The sequence below is a fragment of the Dermacentor silvarum genome, chromosome 3, assembly GCF_013339745.2.
Source record: "Dermacentor silvarum isolate Dsil-2018 chromosome 3, BIME_Dsil_1.4, whole genome shotgun sequence".
In the NCBI taxonomy this organism is placed as follows: Eukaryota; Metazoa; Arthropoda; class Arachnida; order Ixodida; family Ixodidae; genus Dermacentor; species Dermacentor silvarum.
In genome coordinates, this window is record NC_051156.1 from 183,250,896 (window position 1) to 183,262,930 (window position 12,035).

Sequence of the window (12,035 nt, forward strand, 5' to 3'; positions counted from 1 at the left end):
AAGTTGTTGGCAGAGGAGAAGCTGCCCCCCCTCCCCCTCTTCCCGTTTCTTGCTTTCGCGTGGGAGATTGAGTGGCAAGATACGCCTTTGGCGCCGGAGCACAGCGCCGCCCCGCCTCCCTCCCTCCCACTACCCCCACGGCGTTTCGCGGGACGGTCGCGTTTGCTTTCCGCCGTGCGTTCGCTGTCCATGATAGCGCGCGGGGGAGTTCGCCCTCCGTGATAGCGCGCGTCCCCCGCGCGCTTTCGCTCGCGCATACGGCACGCGGCGACGATTTTATCGCCCTTGGAATCTATACGGAACCTCACGGCGACGGCGACGCCGACGGCAGAAATCCGGTTGAAGTGTCCATATAATTGCTATCGCAATAAAAGAACTCAGTGACATTTCCCTTGACAACGACGCGGGTTGCCGAAAGGTTTCGTTTTCGCTCGACTCTGCGCCGCGCGCGCTTTCGCGTTTAAGTAGTTTTGTTCTCGCGTAGTTCTGCACTGGCTTCGCTGGCTCGCTAAACTCGCACAAACTGCAAGTAGCAGAGAATTGTCGCGGGATGCCCGAACGGTTCACGCCACTTGACCAAAAGCAGCTGCAGCGGTAAAGGCATATAGCAGCGACGAATCCACCGCTCTGTCTCGGCTCGGTTTCTCCTGGCCGCGCGTTTGCGTTTTGTGCGGAAAACCGTACCGCCGTCTGTCGGGCGCCGTTTTACTCACCGACGGCAGCAAAGGGTGGTGATGGCGTATGCAACGTCACCACTCCCCGATTGGGTTGCGGGAGACTTGAATTGCGATAAAGGTATTAGGACCATTCAGATGCAATTTTCTTGTAAACTAAACTTTTTCTTGACACGAAACAAGCATTGCGAGCTTTCCGGAATGGCATTTAAACAGCTTAGTATTTGCCTTTAGTGCCCATTTAAGATAAAAACTGGTGCGAGGTCGGCCTGAATTAAAGTTCTGACACGCTGCTCGAGCACAAGGGAAGAAAAACGGGAGTGAAAAGAGAAAGAGAGAAAAAGAGAGTAATGCCCCATAATATTAAGTTTGAAGTTATTGCAGAAGAATGGGAAACTGGAAAGTTATAATAACGCTGTGATAGGACGTAGACAAGATCGTCACCATCCTCTCAAAACTCACCTTTGTTTACTGCCTTCACCTCCTGAAGCCTGGAACGGACCACTTTACGCTCTTCGAAGTCCTCTGTTGAGTCAAGCTGAGCGGTGGAAGAGCAAAGAAAACATTGTGGAACACAACCAGGGGGTGCGGGAAAAAGCCTTTGCTTAAACGTTTCCAAGCTTAATTCTGTCTTCGACTTATAAATAACTTTGCGTAAACGACTGCGAATAGTCTTCATATTTGCCAGCCTTTTATTGCGTGCGAGTGTTATTTGTCGTTTTGTTTGTCATTTATTTGTTTTGCTGATGGTGAAATTCAAGACCACCTGGGCACATTAATCTGGTTCTGCTCAAAAAATATGTGTAATTCTATGTACTTCGAGCAGTACGTAATCGACAATTCGCAAATATATAGAATATCTTGTGCATGAAGTGTACAAGTGCCGGACAGGCGATATAATTGAAAAGAAAATACAGGTATTAGTGAATCTTTTCAAACTTACAGTTACATTATTCTGCCTTAACGTTGAATTACACTCGTTACACAATGACTGCCGAAGGATAAAAAAAAAGAAGCTTCACTCACGATTTCCATCAACTTGAACTCGTCATCAAGACTGTCGATGTTGATGCCTCTCACTACCCGTGCCATGATTGCTGCTTTGTCTCTGCAAGAAGAGTAAAGCGGGTAGATTTAGATAAACAGTCGATAGATATGCAGATGTAGAAATACAGCATGATGTAATATCGCGCTCCTATCTCCACGTCACACGCACGCACACACGCATAAGTGAGTGCCCCAGTATTTCGATTTCACTCGGGTCCGTTAAAGCGGCATCAACTGGTATGTTGGCACGCAATGGCACCCAATGTATGTTGAGAAGCCATGTTTGAGTTTGGTGATCGCGATATTTATTGAGGGTGTGCAGCGTGCGCACACCCTCAAGAGCTCAGAAAACTCAGCGCACTTCTGGCTCAGTGAACATAAACACTTCACTTGAACCTACTTCAGTATTTTGGAGAGACTGCATGCGTGTTGCAGTAAACGTTTCACGTTGGAAATGTGCACAGGGCGTTGCGTCAAAAGCGTGAAGTCGGACAAAGCCCGTTTCTTTTGTTTCCTGGCGCTATTTGTTACTTAGCAAAAATTCGAACCAGTGATCAATCCATGGTGTTTGTTGTTTGCTGTCAACTCCACGGAAAGGCATGCGTCTTGCCGTTTGCACGGCGTTCGCTGACGCGCGATTGGCGTCACGCCAGGGCACGCTCGAACCACTGGGTCTCGCGTTCTTGTAGCTTCTGTAGAACCGCTAAAGAATGTGGAGAATCGCACCGCAAGGAACGCGGTGCTTCCGACGCGTTCTAAGTGTGGCCTGTGTCTGCAGGCGTAATCAACCGTTGTCGCGATGGCCGAAGTGCATCCGTTCCAGACAGCAACCACGTGAACTATAAACATTTTATCCGGCATTATGGGCTAGCCATCGTGCGATGTAAAATGGACTCTGCGGAACCGTACGACATGACACTAAATCGAATATACTTCGTTATGTGGCACTAAAACAAGACGGAATTACGTTCTCTGTGGTGAAGAAATAAAGAAGTAACAGTACATTACTACCCCGACAATTCCAGGTCTCGTTTGTTCGCGAAAGACAGCGTTTCAGTCGTCGTTAATGGCTCGCAGTCACTAGAGGCGCTAGAACGCAACTTCCGTACAGAAAAGATTCCATCTGCGAAGCCACGCATAGAATCTGTTTTTTATACGGCAATCCCAGTTCATGGCCTATGTGCTTAGATATACTCGCGGAAAGGCACTGTTGCCACACCTGTATTCAGCTAGGTTCCGCATAGAGCCACTGGTTGTTTATGCACCGTATGTACGAAGGAAACAAACTGATCGGAAGTCCTGACGTAAAGTTTGTTTTGAGGCCGAACGGGATGAATTCACCAACTTTCTTGGACCACCTTGCTTCTTTCTCCTCTACCTTCTGTCATTACTGTCACGTGCATTCTTGCGAGTCCACCGGTTTCTCTCGCCTCCACTTAGTCTCCCTAGCCTCCACAGCGTTGTCACGCCATGCCACAGCGAAGGTCAGGTTTGTGTAGCGTCGAGTCGCCGGCATTTCCGAGAGGTGGCGACCAAGGAAAAGTTCTTCCATAATAGTGCCTGCGTAGAGCGTTGTCAGCGATCTCAGCGTTGCAAGGATATTCGGCAATCGGTGAGTTTTGGCCACGGTGCAATCGCAACCTCGTTGACAGACGTCACAGAAGCGCGCATGGCTAGCCCCACATGGTTAGGCAAATCACCTACAGAAGTGCAGTTACGTTGCCCATTACCCCATAGCTGCCTTGAAAAAAAAAAGGCAGATCCGACGCACATGATGAACATTAAGTAAAACCAAATTTACGTGAAGCAGGTGATTTAAACCTATGTAACTGTTCATCTTCGGCACATCGTTTTGAAGCATAGCGATTACGTGCCTGCGCGGCCAGACCCCCTCCACGCGACCCACGTGACCCACGCGACCGCGACCGAGGATTACTCTGTATCCGGAAACATGCCCAGTATTTATTACACCATTAGGTCGGCCCAGATTACTTCACTGTCTGCAGGATGTGCTCTTCTTACTCGGCGAGCAACCGACCACGCAGACGGGCCCGGCCCCGAGAATGAAAGCATAGAAAGCTTCGCTTTATTAAAGAAATTACGCACTCGAAGGCCTATACTTGTTGCAATGAGGATATTTAGTAACCGCTTGTTTCAGTGTGTAGTTCCGCAGAGGACAGAACGGGTCACCGGTAGGAGTACGCTCTAAAAACGGGGAGAGTATGTTAAGAGTAAAAGGTCGAGCACTCTTCAAAACATTGTTTTACTCTCGCGAAACGTCGGATGAGGTGAAATGCATTCTTTACTCCGTTAGAGACAAGATAGTGAAATGTTCTTTATACTCCGTTATTCTGAGAGAAAGTGTACAATGCTCGTTCTACTCTTGTGGCAATGGAGAGTAAAGCGTAGCGAATACTCCTAAGTACTTCAGCGGCAGCCGGCCCAGGGCTTGGCAGTGTAGTACTTGCGTACAGATGGCTTCAGATATAAACCGATTTGTTATACGAGTGCTGTCCCGCGAGTGAGCTATTCGACAAGACAGCAGCTGCAGCAGCACCCAGCAGCCGTGGTCAGCAAATCTGGCCCGGGAGGGTTCGCAAACAAAGCCTTTCTTTTAAAAAAAAGAAAGAAAAAAACATTCCACCTCCTCCACACTTTCTCTGGCGCAACCAGGCTGGCCTGTTCGCCGGAGCCTCTCTCGAAGCTTTCCGACCTCCGTGGTGCACAAAGACTCGTCCCTTGTTTTCGGCCTTGCTATACTCTGTTTCCGAGATTTTTGCTGCGCATAAGGCCGGAGCGTCAGGTGTCAAAAGAAAGAAGAAGCACCACCAGGCGGCCAGAAATAGAAGCGCGCCGCGCTGCGTCAAGCCCTTCTCCTGTGCCGTACCGCGAGATCGTCCCACACTCATCCGCGGCTCTTGCGCGTGCACCATTTGTTGTACGCGGAAGCTTCTCTACAGCACAAGAAGGCGACATACTTGACTGCCCGACTTTACATGAGTTGTACCTTGCTTAGTGCGTGTGAATGCTCTGGACTCACGTCTTTTCTCTCTCTCTCTCTTTCACTTCCCTGTCCCCCCTCATCTCGTATAGGGTAGTAAATTGGACAAACTATAGTTAACTTCCTGCCCTTTGCTTCCCCCGCTGCTGGACTTGGCCGAATCCTGCCGGACTTCGCTGACCGAGGCTTCTTCTGGTGGACGCTACTGCTGCTACTGGCTTATACCGAATAGTTCACACACAGGGCAGCACTTATATAACGAATCGGCTCACATATGGCCATCCGTACTACTCCTACAGATGTGCTGGTGGCTTGCCTATGTTCCCTACGGAATCGAGGGCCGGCAAGTAACCGCTGTGTTGCAAGATGTAATGTAGTGTTATAGCATTCTGTAAACTGCTTCACGAGAGTTTCACTTCACATAGATTCCAACATGTGCTCTGGATCTGCACATAGAAATGTTTTTTTTCGCCACAACCGTTGTTACTCTTCGTTTTTCTGATGGCGCCTGGCTGTGTCACGACTGGCTGTGTCACGAGTCATAAACAATTTCCCGCATGTCACATGCCCGCGGGCCTGCCAAAGGCACGTGTGTCGTTTGTTCTATGATATAAGCTTACGTCCGACTGCAAATTTTTTTTTTTTTTAAATCGGCCAGTCGGTTTGCCTGTTCATCCCTCAGCACTGTGTGCTGTAGGTCCGTCTGCCCGTAACCGCATTTTTTTCCGGTCTGTTTCGTCTTGATGTTTCGCAAGCTCACGTAGTAGAACGCCAGTCGGCGTAACTTTCACCCAGACCCCTTGGCTATCAGGTTACAGTGGTCATGGCGTAACTACCCATAGCGCAAGAATTTTGAGTAAAATACAAAGTCGCTTTTGAGTCGCTGATGCAACTTGCTGTGTCTATTTTTGCTAATACAGTCATGGCAGCGCCTTCGCTGACAATTCCCCCTCTCCGGACAACAACGAGCAGCGTTGTGAGTCAGCGTATGTATGCCGGTTGGCTATTTGGCAATTTTCTCTTCCCGTTCGTCAGCATCGTGCTATTTCTGGTTTTGGGGCCGAATTCACAAAGTTTTTTCGTTGTTGTTGTTGGGGAGAACACTACATTTGATTGGCCGTCATTGCTGATACTATGGGTCCGTTATCACGATCGGCCGGTGCTTGCTGTTAACGAGTCGGCTTAGAGTATGACCTGCTTTGTGAGGGCAGGTCCTGTTTCTGGGACTATTCAATCTGAATACCACGTGTCCCAGCTAACGTCAGCCAAGGATGGATTCTAGGGTTTTACGTGCCAAAACAACGATTTGATTATGAGGCACGCCATAGTGGGGGACTCGGGATTAATTATGACCACCAGGCAAGCTGTTTAACGAAAAATAATATTTAAGAAATACAGTGTAAAATACAATTATATATATAAAAAAACTTAAGTAGGGTGTCAATAAGTGCGGGAAAAGTCCAGGAAAGTTTTAGGTGATTACTGCAAAAACGACACTCAAGTATCACTTTCGAAAGTAACACTTTTCACGTCGAGTATGTCGTCTGGTGTCGAGGATACGTAAATAATTTACGTGTACGATTGGTTCAATCGTAAAAAAAAAAAAAAGTGTGCAGCAGAGCAATGCAGATATAAAAATTGCAGTGCTTGCACTCGAATTCTGCTGAGTAAAATACAAATAACTATTTGGTTTTAGCGCTTTACTCAAACTCGTCTGGCCACAAGTTCACATTGGTTCTCGCAGCCACTGCGGTTGTGTGTGTCGATTAAAGTTTACCTTAAGTACAAGGCTACCATAGCCGTGGGGCAAGCTTGCTTGCTAGGCGAGAGTAGCGAAAGTCGAACTTAAGGTTGCCAATGGCTGTACTTTCTGGCACTCAAGTTTCGATTAAAGTTTACCTTAAGTACAACATTTTCTATGAAGCGCGTTAAGTATCGAGCGGCTACTTATGTCATAAGTTAAGGGTAAGTTCCGTTTGTGAATACAGACCATGCTTTACCACACGGCCTCAAATCAAGCGGCAATAGCACACGGTGAAGCACGTTAACGGCCCACTTGTGTGTTGAAGGTGACCTCGGGAAGCATTGTCGAACCTTTGACTACGTCCTTTCTTAAATAATTTTGACCGCGGGGCCGAGAATAATCGCACTTAGCTGTTGAAAAACCGGTCTTTATGAACACATAACGCGGCTTTGCCACTGTCACTTCCATGTCGCATGTACCCTTTGTCATCGACCCCACCATCGATTATATCATACCATTTCTTATCGATGTTTGGCCATTACTGGCCCTTGCGCCACAAAACCTTATACGTCATCTTCATGCCACTGTCACTGAAATACAAGCAGTATCTATAGTGAGTGATGTGGTTTTATTGTGGCGTTTAAATAAGTAAATTCAAGGGTTTTACGTACCAAAAACCACCACAGGATCATAAAGCACGCCGCAGTGGGGGACTCTGAAATAATTTTGACCACCCTGGGTTCTCAAACGTGCACCTTAATCTAAGTATGCGAGCATTTTTGCATCCCCCCCCCCCCCCCCCCCCCCCCCCCCCCCCGCCGCCCTCTTCGACTTCGAGTTCAGCAGCGTCACGCCATAGTCATTATTGTGGGTCTTAAAGTGATAGTATTGCGTGTGCTGAACAGATGTTAGGGTAGTCTGCGATGAGATTGAACATTAATCTTTTTGCAGATGTATCGTGCTCTCTGACAACGTATAGAGAACGACGGGCCATGCTTATAGTTTATGGAATGTTTTAGTCCCCCGATTCTTTTATTTTCTGCCTGCCTATGATATTTTAGTTTTAAAGGGAATATTTAAAGCGGTGCGTTGCCGATTCGTTGGTGTGAAACCAAACGACACAAAGCATCTGCAATGAGAGATGAACTTTGTTGAAAGTAAAATGAAATTGCTTTCTTTTCGTCTGTCTTAAACGCGCATTCCACAACATTCTGCCCAAACCAACGGAGGTGATTGTTAAAGAGAAAGCGAAGTGTATATACTGTTTCTTACCATACTGCGCCTGTCCTCAGTTTTTTTTTCTTGTCTAGACGACGCGTCACCGATTTGCGCGGCTGCCGCACGGCGGAACCTCACTGTCCAGTGTATGTGGGACAGTGAGACGCGCGGCTGTTCGTGAACTGCGTCGTGAACCCCTGTCTCGTTTTTGTCACGCATTACGCAACACGCAACGCGCCATCTCTGCCGTCGACCTAAGTCGTTCTTGAAGAAGGTGCAACGTCACACAATGTCTCGAATCGCTTGCTGCCCTCAGGAAATGATGAAGGAAACTGGCGCGCTCTCACTGTTTAAACATTATTTTGTTGGCATGCGATGCGGCGCACGCGCCAGGCTTCTCAAAGCGTTAGCTTGCACGAGACTAGAGACTATAGCAAGGTTATCCAGCCATCGCCATCGTACACGTAATCTCTTCATTGACCGACAGCTTGTGCCAAACCGTCGAGGCGAGAAACCGACCGATCAACCCAACCACACCAAACCACGGGGGAAATGGCTAAAGAAAGCTTTGCCTCACAAGAGGCGCTTTGTTGTGCAGCTCCGACGCGTGCGCTGCCAAATGGGAGGCTGAGTGTGTCGCACACGTGTGGTTAGGTGAGCTCGGAAGGCGTCCAACACCTGCCTTCTCGGCGACTGTCAGCGCACCTCTGTCCCAACACGCTGGCCGGCTCGTCCTTTTACTATGAATAAACTGCGGCTGCACCCCACAGCACTCTCTCTCACCCCCGTACCTTCCTCCCACAGTTCCACCATTGGCGTACCCGTCTCCTAGATCCTCCAAAAAGGCCTCCACACCTTCTTTCGTTCTTTCTTTTTTTCTTTCTTTCTGCTCTTCTATATCTACGTCCTCGTTATGTCAGACGAAAAGACAAAAAATAAAGAACAGAAAAAGAGATGTGATGTCGCAGGCAAACGAATAAAATGGATAAACTTGCGGCAAGCTATCTTGCGACACTTTCACCGTAACCAAAAAAAAAAAAAAAAGAATTCTGGCAGCAGTGATACTGCTCAACTTTCAATTCGTTCCAGGTGTGGTCGTGGCGTATAGGGCGATGACCGAGCATGGCACCGTTATTTTTCGCCACGCTTTACTTTTCTTTTTCCTCGAACCAGGGAAATCTGTCGTTCACGCTCATCTTCGGTGGTGCCAAAACGCCGAGACCCCGCTCACCGAGGCGCGACCCTTCGTCGTCAAGATGACAAGTCTTGGGTAACAGCTCCCTCGCCCTCCTTGCAACTAGCGTTGGTTATTCGACACTCTCGTATTTTGCTTTTCGCGTGCTTCTGGATCATTGCCCATGCCAATGGGGCATTGGTCGATTTAGCTTCGTCGCTCGCTCAGCTGACCTACTATCATTCATCTTTCTTTCTTTCTTCTTTTCTTGCACCCTTTGGAATTGAGTCTAACTTTGGCTGCATTCTTTCATCAGTTGCGCTTGGAGTCTGTGTACTGGTTCCAAGTTGAAGGCTGAGCATGCTAACGTCTTGCGCGAATACATAGGTTTAAACCTAATTCACCGTTACATCTTTTGAATGGCTATAAAATCCCACCGGCATTGCCAAAAGCCATATAAAGAACAAAAAAAAAACAAAAAAAAAAAAAAACAAATACCAAGTTACTGCTCTCTGTAGTTCTTTTTTGGCTAGAAAGAAAGTACAAGCATTTCCCTGAAGGCTAACGTGCTAACCAGCATAACTGACGACCTGCAGGTGAGAACGTCACTACGAGAAGCAACTTGTGAAATCACGCCAGTGTGCTCGAAGGAAAACCTATTCGCCTGATTATTGCCTTAATTTAAGAACTTGCAGATCATTCAGATTACGAGAACGTGGGAGTTATTATTGGAATTGAAAAGTACTGTCTGCATTAGTGTGCGCTTCCATTTTACTGGATTCAGTTATGTGTCGTGTGTGCTGCGTAAGACTACATTGCTTTTCCATATAGCACAGTAAGTACTCTGTTTCCGCAAGAGCTTAAGACCAATATTGCATACGTAGCCTGCGCGGAACACGTCAATGCAAAAGGCAAACACGATGAATTCTTGATTGTATAGTTAGCGCACGTTTAGCCTCAAAGTCTAATTTCTGCAAGAAGGACGAAGGCGTGCGCTAGCAACACACAAGCACTCGTCCTGCGGATCTGGCTTATATGTGTTCATCCTGCTGTTAACATTTTCCTGGTCCTTGCGCCTCAATTACTTCATTTTAATGACAAGCCTCACTACTCTCTGCTTCATCCTATTCAGTGGTGGAAATGGTTTCTTTCAGTTTCATGTATTCTAGCATTGAACGCTCGATGACTTCCTCGAAAGCAATCTAGCTCCATTCGCACTCAATCCGACTCCATTTGTCCATCCGTAACGTGACGCCTAAGCGTCACAGCTGAAGTCATTATAAAGTCACACCATCGCTCTCTCGAAGAATTCGCAACCACGTGGAACGATTTTGCGACATAGTTCCCGTGCCGTTCCTCTTTCAAGCTGTGCGATAATATGGGTGTTATGAAGGCCTCGATGCACATCACGGAGATTTCGGCTTCAGCCGGCAACAAGACAGAGCACGTTCCTACGGGTTATTACAGCGTAGTAACCACGCTGCAGCGTGAAATACTAGACATGCAGAGGCTGGGTGGGGCGCCACGCCGAAAATACACCTGAAATATGTTCCATATCGCTTCCGCTTTGATGTTGTGCGCGAGCCTGCTCTTAAGCTGTGCTTCGTGCTAGCGTACATGGCAAGGGCGCTGATATCCGGCCTTCAGCCGACGAGCCAGCCAGCCAGCCAGCCAAGCCAACACCGGTCCAGCTCCATTTTCCCGCTGGCCCCGAGAGAGATAGAGACAGACCCGGCGCGACGGACGACTGTGGTTCGTCTTCCACCAGAGCCCGCCCGGGCGCGCGTTCTAAGAAAAGCCAGCGGCCTGGAGTGCAAGCCCGGCGAACGCGGGAAAGAGGGGGAGAAACCGGCGTTGCCTGCAACACACCCGACACATGCGCTGCTGAACTTCTTTTTCTCAAACCCAGAGAGTGCGCGCTCGTACTCTCGCCTGTGCAAGACGCGTCTGCTGCCCCGCGAACGGCGCGCAGCCTCCTGTTGCTGCCGACCGGAGGAGCTTGGCTGGACCGAGCCTCTTCTCGGTGCCGACTGTTTTGCTGCCTCCTTGTTTCTACCTCGCCTCTTCCCTCGCTCAACGCCGACCCCCCACCACCCTCCCCTCGTCGTCGGCGTTCTAACCCCTGGAGACGGGCCAGGACTCCAAATAGGGTCCGCCCACGCCGCAGCGGCTCGGCTACGGTGGCGGTGTGTACGACTGTTCTAAACAAGCCACCACCGACGGCATCGGCGTTCGCGGCAGCTAGCCGCACCAGCGGCAGCACCTCGAGAAGCACGTGTCAGCACGGCCCGGCAGCTCTCGGGTGTACGAGAGAAACGCGTCGCCCGGCTCTGAGAAGCCTAGCATAAACAACTGCTATTACGCGCGGATCGTGTAAAGGGGGCTTGCGGCAGCTGTTGTACAGACCACGTCACAAAAGCGCAAGTTTATGATGTAGGGATCCTAAATTTATACGTTGCACCATCGATTTAGAGGCGGAAACAGCCAGTGCGTTGCATTACACAATTTACCTGGCACTTATCACACTATGTTCAACGATGTCATAAGAAGCCAAAAAACATTAACACCAAGGACAACATAGGGGAAATTACTTGTACTTACTAATTGAATTAAAGAAATGATATATTCATGGAAATGAAAATGGATGAAAAAACAACTGTCCGCAGGTGGGGAACGAACCCACGTCTTCGCATTACGCATGCGATGCTCTCACCATTGAGCTCAAGTTCTAGTTGTAAAACATAAATACCCCAGAAAGTGGATGGGAAAACGGTTCCACGGTAGCTCAATGGTGAGAGCATCGCACGCGTAATGCGAAGACGGGGGTTCGTTCCCCACCTGCGGACAGTTGTTCTTTCATCCATTTTCATTTCCATGAATATATCACTTCTTTAATTCAATTAGTAAGTACAAGTAATTTCCCCTATGTTATCCTTGGTGTTAATGTTTTTTGGCTTCTTATGATATGATTAATAAAAATCGGGCCCATCGGTTCCCTTTCTTTATGTTCAACGATGGCATCACGTGGCTGGGTTTCCGGCGCGGAAGTCACTGTCTCTGCCATATACCTGCGATACATTAGGGGTGCAGGTCGAGCCATCTCCCCTTTAAGTCTCTCTCACTTTCTGTATCGGCCCTATTACTCACTGGGATCAATCAGTACGTGGAAGGGAAATG

The 12,035-nt window shown here is 48.5% G+C and overlaps 1 protein-coding gene across 2 annotated transcripts in view; it reads right to left on the minus strand.

Annotated features, from left to right (window-relative positions):
- Positions 1-12,035, minus strand: part of LOC119446222 (smoothelin) — a 63,128-nt gene that overhangs the window by 35,291 nt on the left and 15,802 nt on the right. For both annotated transcript variants that reach the window (XM_037710589.2, XM_037710590.2), the window contains exons 2-3: positions 1,701-1,782; positions 1,137-1,212 (exon numbers count right to left, since the gene is read on the minus strand). In XM_037710589.2, coding sequence (XP_037566517.1) covers positions 1,137-1,212; positions 1,701-1,766 — 142 coding nt within the window. In that variant the 5' untranslated portion in view covers positions 1,767-1,782. The remainder of the gene's footprint in view (positions 1-1,136; positions 1,213-1,700; positions 1,783-12,035) is intronic.